Raw genomic sequence first — 21,423 nt, 5'->3', positions numbered from 1 at the left:
TACCTGCATCATCACGTGTACATGAAAGTGACAGCATTCCGACTCGCAACTGCGTCGTTGCGACTCGCAACCAAGGCATTCCGACTCGAGACCACGCCGTTGCGACTCGCAACCAAAGCATGACAAGTCGAAACCACGAGATTACGACTCGAGACTACGACCGTTGCGACTCGCAACCACAGCGTGATGACTCGAGACCACGCGGTTGCGACTCGCAACCATAACGTGACAAGCCGAAACCACCTGGTTGCGACTCGAGACCAGCTGGTTGCGACTGGGCCGTCCACTTTGGTTATTGGGCCATTATGTGTTATGGGCTATCTGTTGACTGGGTTATGTGTTACTGTTGACTGTTTAATTGTTAGGCCGGCCCAATAACCCCATGACTGTTTGTATTGTTTTGCATGATACGTGGTAGTTATGTGCATGTTTTTACGTGATTGCTTGTACACCGAACCTGACCTATACCGGTAACCATGTTAGGACGTGGTGACCAACGTGATTGACAAGTAACCTAAACCTACCGAGCAACCCAAGGTGAGTTCACACACTAGAAGCATGCGTCCCGGTGGTTTGGGACACGAGACTAAAACAATCCTATCCCCTGGTAAAAGGGGATACCATTTACATACCTTCCCTAGTTATGGGAACAAAACTTACTTTTTCTTCCCTGGTATTGGGAAACCTTTTGGACAATCCTATCCCCTGGTAAAAGGGGATACCATTTACATACCTTCCCTGGTTATTGGGAACAAAACTACTTTTCCTTCCCTGGTTATTGGGAACAAAATTTACTTTTCCTTCCCGGGTATTGGGAAACCTTTTGGTTAATTACTGTTTATACGGATTGCAACTAACGGCACTAAACGAAACTCTATCACTCAAGTCCCTACTACAAATACCGATTAGTCGCCGGGTTAGGCGAACGGGTTATTAGTTGATAGCGCTATTTAGGTGTTTACCAGCCTCACACCGTGCCCTGGTTTGGGACGGGCGTGAACTAATGTACTCAGAAATCCGTCAATGATGATAGAACATTGACATCGGGGCATCCTGCGGATACGCAACGGTTACCTAGTGTTCGGTATTGGAAAAACAGTTTAGTCGCTAACTTTTGGGGTAGCTCCCCAGGGCATGTATAAACGGGTAAATTAACCGGTGAAACAAGTTTTTGGTAATTAAAACTGGACAACTAGTGAACTCACTCAGCATTATTGTTGACCCCTTACTGCATGCTTTGCAGGTAACCAATGATTCAGGAGCTGCTGCTTGGGGATGTGTAGTGTTCGTCAAACCCGTGTGTTGGGATAACTGTTTTGAACAATGAACCGTCTTTAAAACTATTTTGGTTTATGCTTCCGCTGTTTTGTTAAACTAATTACCGAACCTAAACTCTGATATTGCTAATTACTACGGATACTAAATATTTCTTAAATGCTCGGTATAATTGGTGGCTGGATCCTGGTCAGTCACGCCCTCGAAGCGGGTGTCATCCGCAGGTGGATTTTGGGGGTGTGACAGATTGGTATCAGAGCCATTGGTTATAGTGAACTTGGTTTTAAAAAAAAAGGGAAAATCTTTTTGGAGAAAACCAGACTATAACCCGTGACTCGTGACGACACTACACTCCAAGTACAAGGCTCAACACTTTTGACCTCATAGCTCGGACCAGTGTTTACTTGTTTGCTTACTTTATGTTTCCTGTTTCGCTATACGTACTAGTATGCCTAACTAGTGAACGCCCACATACGATATTGCATGTGATTGCACGTTAGCACACCAATATGAATTCATGTACACTTTCTCGTATCGTGTGATTGACAGGGTGGTAATTCCCTAAACCTCCATGACTTACACTACTTGATACTCTTTGAAATCTACTCGAGTGTGGGGAACCATTTGACATGAGTTAAGAGGAGCTGAGATGAACATGCAAATCACAATATTATTATGGGTGCACACATAATAATATAGTGGGGTGGATGTGAGTCCCAGTGAGGCTTAACAAGTGAAAAAGGGGTTCCGTTTCGTTATTTGTATGATGAGAAACCCAACAGTCCATAGGAGCCGTAGCAGTGATTGTCTCCTACTCGAACACGATCTTTTCACTTCTCACTGCACCCTTTCGAATCTCGAGGCTATCGAGTATTACCTGAACACCCATATGAACGCCTAGCGAACTGTGTGGAACATTAGGTGCATGTACGAACATCCCTGGGATGGATGTTGAAACGACAATGATTGGTCTATATCCTTCTCACCTTTCTTCGCTTGTTGGAACTTAACGTGTTGACGTCTTAAATCCCGAAGTGTGATCACTTCTGCAACACTATCTCAACATACCGTGTATTACTCAGTCAAGAGGGTAGACGTAGTACCTTACTGGCTTCAGCATTTGAACGACCCTAGTCACCGACAACGAGCATCAGCGAATTGACTCCAATCGAACCCTTAACCCTAGTCAGCGGCTCATAGGAGCCAGCTCTTACGAATCAGTCGTGCCATAAGCAATGACAATTGACAATGGTGCGGAAATGCGTGACGGCCAGCTCAATAAGTACACCTTGGGACGCGGCACGAAAACGTGACAAGATGGACTTGTCAGTGAAGGATCGTAGCGCACCATTTCAAGAAACGACATCAGAAACAACAGTCGCGACAACATCAAGGTCAACAACCAGGGGAATGATGATAGTAATGGGAATCCTCGCAACCGTAACAACAACATTGGAAATGATGCTCGTGGAAGGGCATTTAGGATTGGCGCAGGCGACGCCAGGCATAGTAGCAACATGGTAGCTTGTATGGGTAGTTGTTTGCTTCATCTCTATTCTGCTTGACCCTGATACTTCTTGAAACCGAACCAGATGTGGAATCGACTGATGGCAAGTCAAATAGAATCTCAAAAGTTCGTTAGGATGTAAACACGACCTTGTGGGACGAGTGTCCGATGTCGACCTTCCTTCTACCACACTCGATGGTTACAATGCAGTAGTTAGTGTGAATTGGTTACCCAGGAATCACGCGAATATACCCAGTGAGGAGAAAACTTTGTGTGGAGAATCGGCATTTGTTCTAAAGCATCAGAGTAGTTCAATAGTTAGCGCCATTTCAGCTGTGAAGACCAGAAGTGTCTACAGAGGGATTACTCCGCTGTGTTAGCAACCGCTACGGATGTTAAGGCTAAGGAAAAGTGGATCGAGGATCCACCAGTTGTTCGTTGTTTCTCTCGGCGTGCTATCCGAGGAACATTCAGTTTTTCTTCCGAAAATTTGTTAGGTGGAATCTCAGTTTGATCTCACGTCTGAGGCAGCCCTGATTACTTGTACTTTTACCATTTTGCGCCAGGAAGGTCGCAAGATCTATCAAAGCAACTATAGGAACCGTTGGACAGGAATTTTGTAGGGTCTAGTTCTTCGCTTTGGGGGAGCCCCACTTATCCTAGGGAAGATGGGCCTTTTCGTGTGTATACTGACTATTAAGAACTCATCAAGGTGACAGCCCATAACCGTTCGTCTCGATCCTGTATTGACAACCTGTTGACCAGTTACATGGGTCATGCTCCTATGTGAAGATTGAATAACGAACGAACTAACATCAGATGGAAGTCCAAAGGGAGGATGTTCCTAAAACGGCATAGTGAACGCAATAAGGCCATTTCCAGGAGACACCGGACGAATTATTCCATGACCTTTTGGGGTGAACAACCCACCAGCTGCTTTATGGATCACACTGCAACTGTGTTTATCTGATACGTTTTGAATCACTTCTAGGAGAAAGGGGCACCTTGAACAACACTTGTATTCCATTGTAGAGCTTCTAGGGGAGGAGCGTCTACGTGCGAAGTCTACCTAAGTGTGACTTCAGGATTCGGGAAGTACACATTTTTTTCTTTTTATCAAACAACAAAGTAGGAATACACATGGATCTCGCTAAGATCAAAGATCCCTTCGAGGATACAGGAGTTTCTTGGTCTCACTAGATACTATCGCAGCTTGATCACAAGATTTTCGAAGGTCGCACAGCTTAAGTCTCGTTGGCACAGCAGGGTGTTGTGTTCGTGAAAGACCAAAACAGGAGGACGTCTTTTCAGCTTTCGAATCCCAACTTTGTAATGCACTGAGCATCATCTTCACCCTAGGGTACGGGTGATCTAGCGGTATACCATGATGCTTCGAATCAGGATCCCAGTTACACACGGATGCAACGCGAGAAGGTTATTGCTTACGCCTCTCGACAACTTAGGACGCACGAAAGGAACTACACAATGCTTGATTTGGAACTGGGAGCAGTGATCTTCGCACTTAAGTTATGACGACATTACCTATACGGAACCAAGTGCGCCGTCTACACCGACCGCAGAAGTTTAGAACACATATTCAAGCAGAAGGAACTGAATATGCGACAGCGACGATGGGTCGGACTGCTGAATGATTACGAGTGCTCTATCAGGTATCACCCGGGCAAGGCCAATGTAGTGGCAGACGCCCTCAGTCGGAAGGACACTACGCCTAAGCGCGTAAGAGCTTTACAACTCACGATCCATTCTAGTCTACCTTCGCAAATACGAGCTGCTCAGATAGAAGCACTGAAACCAGAGAACGTTAGAGCTGAAGCCCTACGCGGGTCAAGGCAACGCTTAGAACAGAAGGAAGACGGTGCTTATTATGTAACAGGACACATTTGGGTCCCACTCTATGGCGACTTACGGGAACTTGCGATGGATGAAGCGCACAAATCTCGCTACTCAGTACACCCTGGTTCGGACAAGATGTACCACGATATTAAGACTACGTATTGGTGGCCTAGCATGAAGGCCCACATAGCAACTTACGTCAGCAAGTGTTTGACTTGTGCGCGAGTCAAGACGGAATATCAGAAACCCTCAGGCCTACTCCAACAACCAGAGATACCACAATGGAAATGGAAGCAAATTTCCATGGATTTCGTTACTGGCCTACCTAGATCACAGCGCGGAAACGATACTATCTGGGTGATCGTGGATCGACTCACGAAATCCGCACACTTCTTGGCAATCAAAGACAACAGATAAATTCTCCACTCTGGCGAAGATATACTTCAAGGAAGTTGTTTCGAGGCACGGGGTGCCCACCTCTATCATCTCTGATCGAGATGCACGTTTTACTTCGGAACTGTGGCAAGCAATGCACAAGTCTTATGGCTCACGTTTAGATATGAGCACAGCGTATCACCCACAAACGGACGGGCAGTCCGAACGCACTATTCAAACATTAGGAGACATGCTTCGCGCTTGTGTAAACGACTTTGGCAACAGCTGGGAAAGGCATCTGCCACTCGTGGAATTCTCGTATAATAACAGCTACCACACCAGCATTAAAGCTGCTCCGTTTGAGGCATTGTACGGACGTAAATGCCGGTCACCTCTTTGTTGGGCAGAGGTGGGGGATAGTCAAATCACTGGTCCAGAACATGTGGTAGACACTACTGAGCGGACTGCTCAAATACGACAACGCATGGCGGCCGCTCGTGACCGTCAGAAGGCCTACGCCGATAAGGGCAGGAAACCACTTGAGCTCCAGGTTGGGGAGCGGGTATCACTCAAAGTTTCACCCTGGAAGGGTGTGGTTCGTTTTGGTAAACGAGTCGAACTCAACCCACGGTACGTTGGACCTTTCGAAATCCTTGAGAAAATAGGCAAGGTGGCCTACAGACTGAACTTACCAACAGAACTCGGTGCAGTTCACAACGTTTTCCATGTGTCGAATCTGAAGAAGTGTCTGTCAGATGAGACGCACTTAGTTCCTCCGAAGGAACTCACGATCGACGAACAGTTGAAATTCGTCGAAGAACCTGTCGAAATCACGGACCGGGATGTTAAGGTCCTCAAGAGCACTAGAATACCTCTTGTTCGAGTTCGTTGGAACTCACGTCGCGGCCCAGAGTTCACCTGGGAGCGCGAAGATCGGATGAAACAAAAATATCCCCAACTGTTTGAGAACAGTACAAACGCTACTGAGGCTGAAGCTACGGAATTTCGGGACGAAATTCCAGATCAACGGGGGGTGGATGTGACACCCCAGGATAACCGGGAAAACCTTACAACTTGACTAGCTTCCTCAGTGAGTGCCATCAAATTTCGGGACGAAATTTCTTTCAACTTGGGGATGATGTGACAACCCGAAATCTAGAACTTTTCATTGTGTCGTGATGTAACTTGTTTGTACATTATGTGACTAGTGACTGATTAAACTTAATGATAACGTGAATCTTTATGTGATATGTGCTTTGTTATGTGTGCATTGGTATGTATATATGTATGTGTTATATGTGAGCCGAGAACCCAACCCGAGAACAAGGAACCCGACTCGAGACCATGAGGTCTCGAGTGATTTGTGACCATGACTCGCAACCGGGCGGTTGCGAGTGGGCCTTTGGGCCGTAACCGGTTTGGGCCGAAACCCCAAGCCCAACCCGAAACATCCCTTGGTATATATACCCCATCTTTCCCCACTTTCCCTCATTTCATACACAACACACAAACACACTTCTACTATTTTTCTCTCAACTAGAAACCCTCAACAACACACCCCAATCCCTTTCAATTTTCGGTTCAAGCAAGGATCCCGGACAAGGACTCGGTCAAGACCACTAACTCGGACACTCCATCTTCTCGGTTCTTTTCCTTGTTTACGGCTTCTTTTTCTCAAACCGGTTAGTGTTCTATTTTGTGTGTAGAAATTATGTGTGATAAATGAACTAGAAAATGTTTGGTTAGAAACAAGATGCATGATTCTTAGGTTGGTTTGTAAAGCTTGACAATATGTGGTAACATGTTTAAAAATGGTTAGAAAATGGTAGTCTAAGAATATTCATGGCTAACCAATCTATGCTTCATTGTCCTTGCAAAATGATGTTGTTAAATATGAGATTTCGGCTACAAACATGTGTGTTTCTTGTTCTTGCATGATGATCTTGCTAGAAATATGTGAGTTTTGGTTCAAAAATGTGTGAATATGTTGGCATGAAAACCCTAGAAAACTTTGAATATAGGATGAACTTGTTGAATATGGTTTGAAGGTTTTAAAATGGCAAAGTTTGATCTATTTTCATTGCTGGTCAGTTTAGGAAAAGTGTTAGTGGAACCTTATTGGTAGTTTCCTAATCTGGGTCTGATTTTATATGTACAATTTGGACTGTCATACCTGCATCATCACGTGTACATGAAAGTGACAGCATTCCGACTCGCAACTGCGTCGTTGCGACTCGCAACCAAGGCATTCCGACTCGAGACCACGCCGTTGCGACTCGCAACCAAAGCATGACAAGTCGAAACCACGAGATTACGACTCGAGACTACGACCGTTGCGACTCGCAACCACAGCGTGATGACTCGAGACCACGCGGTTGCGACTCGCAACCATAACGTGACAAGCCGAAACCACCTGGTTGCGACTCGAGACCAGCTGGTTGCGACTGGGCCGTCCACTTTGGTTATTGGGCCATTATGTGTTATGGGCTATCTGTTGACTGGGTTATGTGTTACTGTTGACTGTTTAATTGTTAGGCCGGCCCAATAACCCCATGACTGTTTGTATTGTTTTGCATGATACGTGGTAGTTATGTGCATGTTTTTACGTGATTGCTTGTACACCGAACCTGACCTATACCGGTAACCATGTTAGGACGTGGTGACCAACGTGATTGACAAGTAACCTAAACCTACCGAGCAACCCAAGGTGAGTTCACACACTAGAAGCATGCGTCCCGGTGGTTTGGGACACGAGACTAAAACAATCCTATCCCCTGGTAAAAGGGGATACCATTTACATACCTTCCCTAGTTATGGGAACAAAACTTACTTTTTCTTCCCTGGTATTGGGAAACCTTTTGGACAATCCTATCCCCTGGTAAAAGGGGATACCATTTACATACCTTCCCTGGTTATTGGGAACAAAACTACTTTTCCTTCCCTGGTTATTGGGAACAAAATTTACTTTTCCTTCCCGGGTATTGGGAAACCTTTTGGTTAATTACTGTTTATACGGATTGCAACTAGCGGCACTAAACGAAACTCTATCACTCAAGTCCCTACTACAAATACCGATTAGTCGCCGGGTTAGGCGAACGGGTTATTAGTTGATAGCGCTATTTAGGTGTTTACCAGCCTCACACCGTGCCCTGGTTTGGGACGGGCGTGAACTAATGTACTCAGAAATCCGTCAATGATGATAGAACATTGACATCGGGGCATCCTGCGGATACGCAAAGGTTACCTAGTGTTCGGTATTGGAAAAACAGTTTAGTCGCTAACTTTTGGGGTAGCTCCCCAGGGCATGTATAAACGGGTAAATTAACCGGTGAAACAAGTTTTTGGTAATTAAAACTGGACAACTAGTGAACTCACTCAGCATTATTGTTGACCCCTTACTGCATGCTTTGCAGGTAACCAATGATTCAGGAGCTGCTGCTTGGGGATGTGTAGTGTTCGTCAAACCCGTGTGTTGGGATAACTGTTTTGAACAATGAACCGTCTTTAAAACTATTTTGGTTTATGCTTCCGCTGTTTTGTTAAACTAATTACCGAACCTAAACTCTGATATTGCTAATTACTACGGATACTAAATATTTCTTAAATGCTCGGTATAATTGGTGGCTGGATCCTGGTCAGTCACGCCCTCGAAGCGGGTGTCATCCGCAGGTGGATTTTGGGGGTGTGACACCCCTGAGGAGCGTAGACATTAAGGATGTTAATACACGAACTACACCCAACTAACGACCCCCTGAGGAAGATAAAATTCCTCTCTTTGACGGACTCAGATAGGGAGAAAAGATTATCGTCCCATAGACACGCTAACCCCCCAGACAAGCCAGTGGAGTCCACTGACTCAGAGCCGAAAGAACCCGACCCCCAGAATTTACGAAACACCGAGCAGGGGATAGCTCCTTGTTTCGTTTCCTGGAAGGCAAGGAAGTTAATACCGTACTCCCGTTTGAGATCCCTGATCCACCCTGATTTCGAAACACCCCCAATCCCTCGCAAGTTGACGGAGAGAAAATTCATGGTTTGACCACATTAATGCCTGAAGAACCCAGTGACTTCCTAACCAGATCCACGTGAGAAGACAAATTAACACCAATTTTTTTACCCACCGAAACAGTGTTAGCCACCTCCACCTCAGCCGGAGCCTCCTCCTCCGCTCCTCTACCACTAGATGATGCGACAATATTTTGGGTTTTCTTATTGGATGATGCTATGATGGTGGTGGATTGGAGACGTGTGCTAGACAGACTTCTGAGTTAGGACACATTCACTAGAACGACACAACTGCCACTAGATGCCCTAGATGGCTCAACCTCAAGTTCATGCAGGGGCGGAGCTTTTAAGTGATAAGGGGGTGCACACGCCTCCGCTAATGTTTCGGTTAGTAATGTACTTTTTTTAGATTTTTGTCCAAAATTTTTAAAATTATATAGGTTCGCCCCCGCCAATTATTTTACCTAAAATTCCCTAGCCTTACCAAGTTTATTGTGCAAAACATTTATACATATTTTCATATTGAGTTAAAAAAACGTGAAGAATTGGGTTATTAGTAATTTTTTATAATTGTTTTTAAACTTGAAATGAGTTTAAATAAAGTTTGAAACTAATTTTTATATAAATAAAATTAAGGGTTCAAATTTAGTTTTTTTACGTATAAGAATGAGTTCTTTGAATGAATAAATATTATTTAGTTTGTTTTGGTGTTATTATTGTTTGACCCGACCCGAATCGAATAGCCGACCCAAACATATAACCTGAAACATAGCGATAAGATAAAAGGTTTTGACATGACTTTCCACCCCTACAAAACTTTTGGTCAAACTCCACCACTAACTTCATAAAACTGATTAGTGTGAATGCTTGATTTCCAATGGTAACATTACTCTTAAGCTTTTGTTTTGTTTGTAACCACCGATTCCATACTATATATTTTCTTTCATTTTCTAATTTTTTTACACAACCAACACATATCTCTTATATATTTTCTTTCGAACAACAAAAAAAAAAGAAAAAAAAAACTCAACATTTTCAAAGGGATAAAATGAAATATTTTCTACCCGACTCGTCGACTTCTTTCGACTCAACTAATTCTTGTTGAGTTTCCTGCCAAACGCCGTAGCGAAAGAACTTAAAGATACGAGAAGATTAAAGAAAAGATATGTGCAACGTGATTGTGAAGAACCTCATCAAGTTCTAGTGAATGATTATTTCGTTGACAACCCAACTTGGTCTATTTTTGTTAAATCTTTTGCAAGGCCAACCGAAGATAGAAAAAAAAAATCAAGGAAGTGCAAGGGTCGGCAAAAAAGATTTCCAGCGAGTGTTTAGTGTTTTAAAACGCTTGGAAATCTAAATGAGGTATAGTTAATTGACCGACACAAACATTAACAATGAAAGGGGGAGGGAGTGAAAGTGCACAAATTTTAACGTTATTTTACTAATTTTTTGAAAATAACATTAAAAGACGGGGGACGATTAATCATGTATCATGTGGTGGCGTTGATAGCCGAAAGACAAAAGGGTACATGCACTAACGATCTTTGTCCCGATTGTTGAGTGTTATGTGTCTTGTGTCTAAGACTTGCAAAACTACTATCGCGCCGGGGATCTCACTCGAAGCAACTTCTGGTAGAGATAAGATTGTCTATATTTTACCCTCCTTATCTTAACTTTACGGGATTTACTGAGTGTGATGATGACGACCAGATTACTTTCCCATCTATTTTTGAAATGAGACTGAGCGAGTTTAAATAAGTTGACTTGTTACTATTGAGTTACTAGATGTGTGTGAGTGTGTGTCCTTTAGTTGTTAACCCGAGCTTATTTTTGGTATTGTTCCAAGTTGATCTGCCAACATGGACCAGAAGCCACGTATGGTTCCTTCCCCCAATACCACTTTACTGTTTTGTTTTATGTCATACTTACTGGGTTTGAAGCAGGATGATTTGGAACATCTAGGGTTTCAACTTTGAAGGTAAGTGCTTCAAATTGGTTTCTGTTTTACAATATATTGGTTTTGTTACTGCATTTGTTTGAGTAATATAATAGGTTTCATTTTGGTTGATAATCATAGGGATTCTGTGAATTAAGAGTGAAAAGAAAATCTTGATTTTTTTAGAAAACCCATATGTTTTTTTTTTTTTTTTTTTTTTTTTTTTTTTTTTTTTTTCAGACTTCAAATTGTATGGGTTTGCAGGTTGACATTTGCAAGAACAGACCTGTTTACAACTTAAGGTATTGTATTTACTATTTAGTATTCATTTCATTACATATACCCAATATACATAATAACATAAAGGCCACCTAACTCAATTTGGCCGATAATAATCCCAACTCAGTTATAGGCCGATAATAATCCGAACTGGTCAATTTTTTGTTGTAAAATAGTCCGCCGTTAAAATAGCTTAACGGAGTTAAGTTTTTTCTCGAATTACAAACCGATGCTTTAGGGTTTTTGATCAGAACGAGGATACGAGTCGATTGATGTAAAACTTACCTCGAAATTGTGCTCAAACTGGCTTGTTTTTTGTTAATTGGAAGTTTAAACACCCGAATTGAAGCACCGTTTTCGTGGGTTGGAGCAGTATTTTGAGGTAAGTTTTACATCAATCGACCCGTATCCTCGTTCTGATCAAAAGCCCTAAAACATCGGTTTGTATTCGGAAAAAAAACTTAGCTCCGTTAAGCTACTTTAACGGCGGACTATTTTACAAAAAGAGTTAATTACTGTTTTCGTCCCTGTGGTTTGTCAAAAATCACTATTTCAATCCATTAGTTTAAAAATTGCGATTTCAGTCCCTATGGTTTCACTTTCGTAACCATTTCAGTCCACCTCGTAACCATTTCAGTCCCTGTACTTAACAGACCACAGGGACAGAAATGGTTATGAAAGTGAAACCACAGGGACTGAAATGGTTATGAAAGTGAAACCACAGGGACTGAAATCTCAAATTTTAAACTAATGGACTGAAATAGTGATTTTTGACAAACCAAAGGGACGAAAATAGTAATTAACTCTTACAAAAAAATTGACCAGTTCGGATTATTATCGGCCAATAACTGACTTGGGATTCTATCGGCCAAATTGAGTTAGGTGGGATTATTTATTTCCAAATTGCCTAACAGAAAACATGTTTTTTTTACCTTACACATTACTTGTTACATACACAGTCAGTCAGTCATTACACCTTACACCACAAATGTCCGCTTCAAAAATACCGCCACTTCAGCCTGGTTCGTCACGGAAAAAGAAAAGGAAATATACCAATTGGGATACACAAGTAAATATGGGTGTACCATCGTTGAAACGAGCAAGTCCCCGTGCCGCGATGCTTGCCGTGTCGATGCTTGCTGCAAACGCTTCCAAAAAAAACGACGCAGTCTCTTCCAACGCTACTCCACATGTACCTTTACCTGCCTGCACGTCAAGCAAACAATCACAAACGCCTATCAAGTCATCGTCTTATTTACAATCTGGCGATTGCAATATTGTATGTGAATACTGTGGCTCGTATTTCTGGCATGGTGAACGCGTGATAAGCTTTGCCACCGAGCGCCCGATTAAATACATACGGTGTTGTAAAGGAGCCGCTAGTGACACACTTGCTGAACAATCTTGTTCAGGTTCTACGCTTACAAAACAGAGGTGATTTAGTTAGTGACATATTTCTGCGTACCTTAAGCTTTAATTGTTCATGATATATTGTAAAACTGTTTGATTGTTTGGATGCCGAATTTGTAGATTATGTTCTGGACAAGAAAGTGGAGAGAGTGTTCAACAGTCTCGTACAAAGGACAAGATCGAATCTGGTGTGTGTTCTGTTTCTTTATATCACAAGTTTGTAATTTAATGCCATTTAATGATGAACCTATATTTGTTAAGGAGAAGGTTCATTGGGGAACACTAAAAAAGTGGGGAACAGCGGGGAACCGACTCAAACGAACTCCGATTGGACTCAATTCAATGGCGTTGGAACCGTCTCGTCGAACCCTAACTAAGATCTCTTAACCCTAAATCCTAACTCCTAAACTCTAAACCCTAAAGCTAAAAAATAAGGCTAAAACCTAAGCTAAACCGTAAAATCTAAACTATAAACCCTAAAAGCTAAACCCTAAAGGCTAAACCTAAAGCTAAACCCTAAATCTAAACCCAAAGGCTAAACCCTAAACCCTAAATCTAAACCCTAAAGTTAAACCCTAAAGTTAAACCCTAAAAGCCAAACCCTAATATATTTAGGGTTTAGGGTTATGATTTAGGGTTTAGGGTTAAAAGATCCTAGTTAGGGTTCGACGAGCCGGTTCCAACGCCGCTGGAATGAGTCCAATCGGAGTTCGTTTGAGCCGGTTCCCCACTGTTCCCCACTTTTTTAGTGTTCCCCAATGAACCTTATATTTAATGATAGTCATTAATTGGATATGCGACAGGCAGAAGTGAGTCAGCTGATGTTCAGTTTGAGGTCTCAACCGAAATACATAATAATATTCTTCCTTATGTTAACAAGCTTCGTGATCATCGGAACAGAGGTCAAAATGCTGTTTTCTTTGACGGGCAGGTGGAATTCTTGGCTTAAATATTCTTTACATGATAATCTTTTTTTTTTACGAACAAAAGATTAAGTATGTGTTTAAACGATTTTCTTCTTTTTACTTTATTAACGGGATGTGCAGGACCGGCTAGTGAAGGTGGTCTCTTTTGTATCATCATTGTTGGATAACATGAAGAAGCCTATTCTAATAATAGCTTCTTCCAGTGCACTTTTCTTGTGGGAAATCGAGTTTTCAAAGTGGTCAAAGTCGGTCAACGTTGTAACATACAAAGGGACCAAAGATATCCGGGCTGCCATTAGAGATTCAGAGTTTCAAGTCCTTTTATCTTCTCCAGATGCCGTTGTGGAGGTACACCGTTCTTGATGTTATATGAAACAAACACAAAATCTACGCATAAATTATAGAGTAAAATGCCAAAATTGTCCCTGAGGTTTTGACACTTTTGCCTGTTCCATCCAAAATAAGAATTTTTTGTATCGTTAACTAATGGACGATTTCGTCCATTAGTTAACGATACATTTTAACTGAGTTAGTGATTTGGATGGAATTGGCAACAAAAATGAAACGTCAGGGGGAGCCGTTAAAAAATCTTATTTCGGATGGAACAGACAAAAGTGTTCAAACCTCAGGGACGATTTTGGCATTTAACTCTAAATTATATGAATATTTTTCATTTTGCAGGACATGGAAACGCTTGTTCATATTAAGTGGGAACTGTTAGTGATAGACGAGTGCCAACGCCTCATGATTCCAATGCATTTAAAGAAAATTCAGATGCTTATGGCTGATATGAAACTGTTAACAGTTTCAGGTGAACCAGTGGTGTGTTTCTCATTTCTTTTAAGTTTTATCTAAAATGGATCAATAATCAAAAGAGTTAATTACTGTTTTCGTCCCTGTGGTTTGTCAGAAATTACGATTTCAGTCCATTAGTTTAAAAATTACGATTTCAGTCCCTTAAGCTAATGGTTACGAAAGTGAAACCACAGGGACTGAAATCGCAATTTTTAAACTAATGGACTGAAATAGTGATTTTTGACAAACCACAGGGACGAAAACAGTAATTAACTCATAATCAAAAAGTAGTCAAATTGGTCAAACGGGCTGAAAGCCAACTTAAGTCATATGTGGTAGTGTGGTGCACTGATTTTAAACAAATGTATGTGGGCCAACCCAACCCAGCCCAGCCCGTTTTGATCCGTGGGTGCACTGCAGGCTGCAGCCTTTGTTTTTTACATTTGCTAATTACAGTCAACCGTTTCAGGATATTTTGCAGAGTTACCGAAATATTCTTTCACTGGTTGATTGCATAAATGAAAATATAAATACTGATGCTGACGTGGCAATGAACGATGATATTAGCATATTGAACGAAAGGCTATCGCCATTTATAGCATTTCAGTGCAATCTAAAGAGAACACAGAAAGGTATCTATATTAGATTTCAGGAAAAAATATAAGTTTTGTCCTTTATCTTTATACCACTTTTCAGGCGGTGTCCTTTTTAACGAATGTTGACAGGCGGTGTCCTTACTAGGTATTTTGTTGCAAGTTTAGTCCTTTACTCCCAACCCAGTTAAAAAACCCTGTTAATTGTTGGGTGTAAAGGACTAAACTTGCAACAAAATACCTAGGTAAAGGACTAAACTTGCAACAAAATACCTAGTAAAGGACACCGCCTGTCAACAATTAACATGGTTTTTTAACTGGGTTGGGTGTAAAGGACTAAACTTGCAGCAAAATACCTAGTAAAGGACACCGCCTGACATTCGTTAAAAAGGGCACCGCCTGAAAAGTGGTATAAAGATAAAGGACAAAACTTGTAATTTTTCCTAGATTTCAAGGTAACTTTATTTCTTTCAAGAACATCAATTGATTATAGATTTGTTTCTTTCGATTACAGAAACTAGTGTAGTTAAAGTTCTTGGAGAGAATGTTCAACAGTCTAGTACAAAAGACAAGATCGAATCCAGTGCGTATTCTGTTTCTTTATATCACAACTTTGTAGATTAATGTCAGTTAGTATCTAAATCAAAGTAGTAGTGGGGAAGGTTCATTGGGGAACACTAAAAAAGTGGGGAACAGCGGGGAACCGACTCAAACGAACTCCGATTGGACTCATTCCAGCGGCGTTGGAACCCTAATTAAGATCTCTTAACCCTAAACCCTAAATCCTAACTCCTAAACTCTAAACCCTAAAGCTAAAAAATAAGGCTAAAACCTAAGCTAAACCGTAAAATCTAAACTATAAACCCTAAAAACTAAACCCTAAAGGCTAAACCTAAAGCTAAACCCTAAACCCTAAAGCTAAACCCTAAACCCTAAAGTTAAACCCTAAGGCTAAACCCTAAAGCTAAACCCTAAAAGCCAAACCCTAATATATTTAGGGTTTAGGGGTTATGACTTAGGGTTTAGGGTTAAGAGATCCTAGTTAGGGTTCGACGAGCCGGTTCCAACGCCGCTGTAATGAGTCCAATCGGAGTTCGTTTGAGTCGGTTCCCCGCTGTTCCCCACTTTTTTAGTGTTCTCCAATGAACCTCACACAGTAGTTTAATTTTTATGTTTACTGACAGCTGTTAATATCATACACAACAGGTAGCAACGAGTGCAAGTTCGGCACCACTGATCTTGAAGAGTATTGGGTCCCGATTCATCTTTCATCAATGCAAATTAAACAATATTGTTCAATTTTAGCTTCGAATTCAAGCACACTCGCTTCATTATCAAGAACATCTTCACTCAATGATGTCATCACACAGATCCAAAAGGTTTTTTTTTTTTTTTTTTTTTTTTTTTTTTTTTTTTGTAGTTGTAAACGTTGTATATCTATTGTTCCACATACTATATAGTAGAAGCTTCTTTAATTCGATTAATTAATCTTGCAGTGCTGCGATCACCCGTATCTAGTGGACCCCACTTTACGTAATTCATCGAAAGAAGCTTCTTTGATCCATGTCAGTGGCAAACTGCATGTTTTCGACAAGATCCTGTTGGAGATTAAACGATGCGGTTTGAGAGCACTTGTACTATTTCACGTAAGTAAATCTTTTAATGTACTTTAGTTTTTACATGCTTGAACTGTTTTGTTGATTGACAGTCGACGGTTAATTCAGAGAAGATGTCAACCGGGCGTTATTTGGATGATCTTGTTCGTCAAAGATTCGGCGAGAATTCGTATGTGTATATCCCCTGGTGGACGCTTTCTCGTTCTGGATATGTAAAGAAAGAAGAAGCGTTAGAAATGTTCAACAAAGCCGAGAGCGATAGGTTCGTTTGCTTATGTGATCACCTTGCTTGTCTGTCAAATCTTCGGCTTTCCCGTGTGGATGTCGTTATATTATTCAACAGTGACCGGAACCCGTCAAATGATATAAAATCGCTTAAGAGGATCACCATCGATTCACATCGTGAGCGTTTAATTGTTTTCCGGTTATATTCAGCATTCACCGTTGAAGAGAAATCACTTATTCTTTCAAAGCAAGGTACAACAGTTGACAGTTTTATTAGCTCGAGTGTTTGCCACCAGTTGTTAGCATGGGGCGCAACCTACTTATTCCGTAAGCTCCGAAGCGGTACCAACTCCGGACCTCAGTCGTTTATAAATGATTTGGTTTGTGAGTTGTCATCCCTGTTGACGAACACGAGTGTCAAAACAGGTCCCGTGAACCGCTCAATCATTGCAAATGCGCGTATGCAAACCGGAGGTTATTCTGGAAGTATCTTGTTATTCGGTGAAACTGAAACGCACTTAAAAGAAAGTTCTTCGATTGATGAGTACTTGATTGATAACAGACATTCTGTTTTCTGGAGTAATTTGGTCAACAAAAGTCAACCTGTACCCGAACGCTCTTGTAGCAGCAGCTCTTCCACACTTGCTGATGAATCTTGTTCGGGTTCTACTGAATTAGAGGTCTCAACCGAATTACATAATCATGTTCTTCCTTATGTTATTAAGCTACTTGATCATCGGAATAGAAGTCAAAATGCTGTTTTCTTTGACGGCCAGGTGGAATTCTTGCCTTATTCTTTACACGACAATCTTTTTTGGAAAAATTTCAAGTTTTGTCCTTTATCTTTATACCACTTTTCAAGCGGTGTCCTTTTTAACGAATGTTGACAGGCGGTGTCCTTTATTAGGTATTTTGTTGCAAGTTTAGTCCTTTACACCCAACCCAGTTAAAAAACCCTGTTAATTGTTGGGTGTAAAGGACTAAATTTGCAACAAAATACCTAGTAAAGGACACCGCCTGTCAACAATTAACAGGGTTTTTTAACTGGGTTGGGTGTAAAGGACTAAACTTGCAACAAAATACCTAGTAAAGGACACCGCCTGTCAACATTCGTTAAAAAGGACACCGCCTGAAAAGTGGTATAAAGATAAAGGACAAAACTTAAAATTTTTCCATCTTTTTTTAACTAACAAAATATTAATAGAGTGAATTTCAAGAATTGTCCTTTATCTTTATACCCATTTTCAGGCGTTGTCCTTTATGTTTAAAATTAACGAGTTTTGTCCTTTATGTTTTCATATCATACACGTTTTGTCCTTTAGGCCTAACCCAGTTAGTTTTTTCAGTTAAATTTAGTCATGTGTTTTGCACATGAGGGCATTTTTGTCAATTCAAAGGTAAGTTCAACGGCAGATTTATAGCTCAAAGCTTCTGCAACCTTTGAATTGACAAAAATGCCCCAATGTGCAAAACACATGACCAAATTTAACTGAAAAAACTAACTGAGTTAGGCCTAAAGGACAAAACGTGTATGATATGAAAACATAAAGGACAAAACTCGTCAATTTTGAACATAAAGGATAGCGCCTGAAAATGGATATAAAGATAAAGGACAATCCTTGAAATTCACTCATATTAATATTAAGTATATGTTTAAAGAATTTTCTACTTTTTACTCTATTAACGGGATGTTGCAGGATCGGCTAGTGAAGGTGGTGTCTTTTGTATCATCGTTGCTGGATAACGTGAAAAAGCCTATTCTAATAATAGCTTCTTCCAGTGCTCGTTTGTTGTGGGAAATCGAGTTTTTAAAGTGGTCAAAGTTGATCAAGGTTGTAACATACAAAGGGACGAAAGATATACGGGCTGCCATTAGAGGTTCGGAATTTCAAGTCCTTTTATCTTCTCCAGACGCCATTGTAGAGGTACACAGTTCTTGATGTTATATGAAATTAATACAAATTCGTGCGTAAATTATATCAATGTCGGTCTTTTGCAGGACATGGAAACGCTTGAACATATCAAGTGGGAATTGTTAGTGATAGACGAGTGCCAATGCCCCGCAATTTCAACGCATTTAAAGAAAATAAAGATGCTTATGGCTGATATGAAACTGTTAACAGTTTCTGGTGAACCAGTGGTGTGTTTTTACATTTCTTTTAGAGTTAATTACTGTTTTCGTCCCTGTGGTTTGTCGAAAATCACTATTACAGTCCATTAGTTTAAAAATTGCGATTTCAGTCCCTGTGGTTTCACTTTCGTAACCATTTCAGTCCACCTCGTAACCATTTCAGTCCCTGTACTTAACAGAATAATGGATTGAAATGGTTACAAAAGTGAAACCACGGGGACTGAAATGGTTACGAAAGTGAAACCACAGGGACTGAAATTGCAATTTTTAAACAAATGGACTGAAATAGTGATTTTTGACAAACCACACAGACGAAAACAGTAATTAACTCTTTCTTTTATCTCAAATGGGCCAATAATAAAAAAAGTAGTCAAATTGGTCAAACGGGCTGAAAGCCAACTTAAGTCGTTTGTGGTAGTGTGGTGCACTAATTCTAAACAAATGGATTTCGGCCAGCCCGACCCAGCCCGTTTTGATCCACGGGCTGCAGCCTTTGTTTTTATACATTGCTAATTTCCGTCAACCGTTTCAGGATATTTTGCAGAGCTACCGTAATATTCTTTCACTGGTTGATTGCAAAAATGAAACGATACATACTGATGCTGACATGGAAATGAGCAACGATATTGGCATATTGAAAGAAAGACTGTCGCCGTTTATAGCATTTGAGTGCAACCTGAAGAGAACACAGACAGGTATGTATATCTTATTTGGAAAAATTACAAGTTTTGTCCTTTATCTTTATACCACTTTTCAGGCGGTGTCCTTTTTAATGAATGTTGACAGGCGGTGTCCTTTACTAGGTATTTTGTTGCAAGTTTAGTCCTTTACACCCAACCCAGTTAAAAAACCCTGTTAATTGTTGGGTGTAAAGGACTAAACTTGCAACAAAATACCTAGGTAAAAGGACTAAACTTGCAACAAAATACCTAGCAAAGGACACCGCCTGTCAACAATTAACAGGGTTTTTTAACTGGGTTGGGTGTAAAGGACTAAACTTGCAACAAAATACCTAGTAAAGGACACCGCCTGTCAACATTCGTTAAAAAGGACACCGCCTGAAAAGTGGTATAAAGATAAAGGACAAAACTTGTAATTTTTCCATCTTATTTCAAGATAACTTTATTTCTTGTAAAAACATCGGTTGGTTATAGATTTGTATCTTTCGATTACAGAAACTAGTTCGGTTAAAGTTCTTCAAATCCCTGCATCTGCACTGTTTGGATCCAAGAACCCGTATTTGACCAGTGGTCATAGTTTAGCCGGGTCAGGACTACGCCCAGCCCCTCATCTAAGGTCAAGCACGTCGATGTTTGCACCATTCCGCAACCAGCCCGCCAGTTGCGAACCATCTCTCGAGCCATTGCCCAATCTGTCAGCTACGCAAACAGTTGACAAATAGTCAAATACTCCCCTGTATAGAAACAGAATCAAATAGTTGACTTTATCAAGTATATAGCGATCTGACCGATGCATGGCACCTTTTGATCTTGTAAGTGTGTCTATGCACTTATTATAGAGGTTTGATATGAACATAATTATAGTGTTCATATCTAGCAGTTAGGCTCACCCAATGTACATGTTTTAAATATGCTTGCTTATAGATGCATGCCGTAGGTGTTTAGATATAGTCAACTAAGTCAACGGTTGTCGGGTGAGTTAGTTTGACTTTAAGTATGAAGATCGGTGTCACTTTGACACCGATAAAGTTCTTCTATGTGTTACGAAAGTGTTTTGTATTCGAGTGACTGTATATTCTCAAACGCTGACAGTTATAAATGTTCGTTACGATGAAGGTAAGTTGAAAATAAAAATTTAAAAATTTAAAAAATCCTACAATCTTTGCTTTATTATTTATTTACCCCTGTAAACTTTTAGTGTTAGGCTTTAAAAAAAAACTAAGGAAATTGGAGCAAGGGTAAGGTATACAACACTGAACACTAACAATTTGTCATGATGGTTTTAAAATTTTCGTACCCTGTTTCTTTTAACATCTTTGAGTAAATAATAATTCTGCCACAAGAAATTAAATATAAAAATATATTTAAATGACTCTTTTTAAGCAAGCATATTATGTATTTTAAACATAACTAGTGTTATGCGCTGCCCGCGTTGCGGGGCGCTAAACCGAATATTTCTTAGTTTAATAACATGTACGTCTTTATTTCAGTTACCTATACATGCTACTTATAACACGATCTCAAAAAAAAAAAAAAGACACATCGAGTCAACCAATTAAACCAAAACACTACCACAGTTTTGCCAAAAAAAAATAACTAAAACGATGGCAAGCATGTAATTTAGAGCTGGGGGCAAAACAATATATTGTTAGGACCAATTATCGAGTGTTAGGCACTTGTTTGGCACGAATAAAAACTACACTTAGTCAACCAAGTAAAATAAACATTGCCATAATTTTGTGCAAAAAAACACGATGGCAAGATTGCAATTTTGAACTGGGGTAAAACCGTAATTTTTAAATGGAGGCAAAAT

The 21,423-nt window shown here is 40.6% G+C and overlaps 1 protein-coding gene across 10 annotated transcripts; it reads left to right on the top strand.

Annotated features, from left to right (window-relative positions):
• Positions 1-10,797: 10,797 nt before the first annotated feature.
• On the top strand, positions 10,798-20,725 carry LOC110881796 (chromodomain-helicase-DNA-binding protein 3). 10 transcript variants are annotated; one of them, XM_035975604.1, is made up of 17 exons: positions 10,798-10,997; positions 11,220-11,257; positions 12,194-12,668; positions 12,765-12,832; positions 13,448-13,575; positions 13,691-13,918; positions 14,252-14,392; positions 14,835-14,997; positions 15,473-15,541; positions 16,165-16,337; positions 16,455-16,604; positions 16,667-17,141; positions 17,226-17,575; positions 18,497-18,724; positions 18,799-18,939; positions 19,463-19,625; positions 20,106-20,725. In XM_035975604.1, the coding sequence occupies exons 3-17, from the start codon at positions 12,223-12,225 to the stop codon at positions 20,330-20,332; spliced, it is 3,150 nt and encodes a 1,049-aa protein (XP_035831497.1). In that variant the 5' UTR covers positions 10,798-10,997; positions 11,220-11,257; positions 12,194-12,222; the 3' UTR covers positions 20,333-20,725. The 10 variants fall into 10 exon arrangements, with proteins under 10 accessions (XP_035831497.1, XP_021985678.1, XP_021985666.1 ...); XM_022129986.2 differs by having other exon boundaries at positions 11,196-11,257; positions 12,198-12,668; XM_035975572.1 differs by having other exon boundaries at positions 10,829-10,894; positions 10,963-10,997; positions 12,198-12,668; positions 16,667-17,575.
• The last annotated feature ends 698 nt before the right edge of the window (positions 20,726-21,423 follow it).

This window comes from Helianthus annuus, chromosome 1 (assembly GCF_002127325.2).
Source record: "Helianthus annuus cultivar XRQ/B chromosome 1, HanXRQr2.0-SUNRISE, whole genome shotgun sequence".
NCBI lineage: Eukaryota > Viridiplantae > Streptophyta > Magnoliopsida > Asterales > Asteraceae > Helianthus > Helianthus annuus.
The sequence above is the reverse complement of the archived record's forward strand: the minus strand, read 5'-3'. Positions and strand labels throughout refer to the sequence as shown.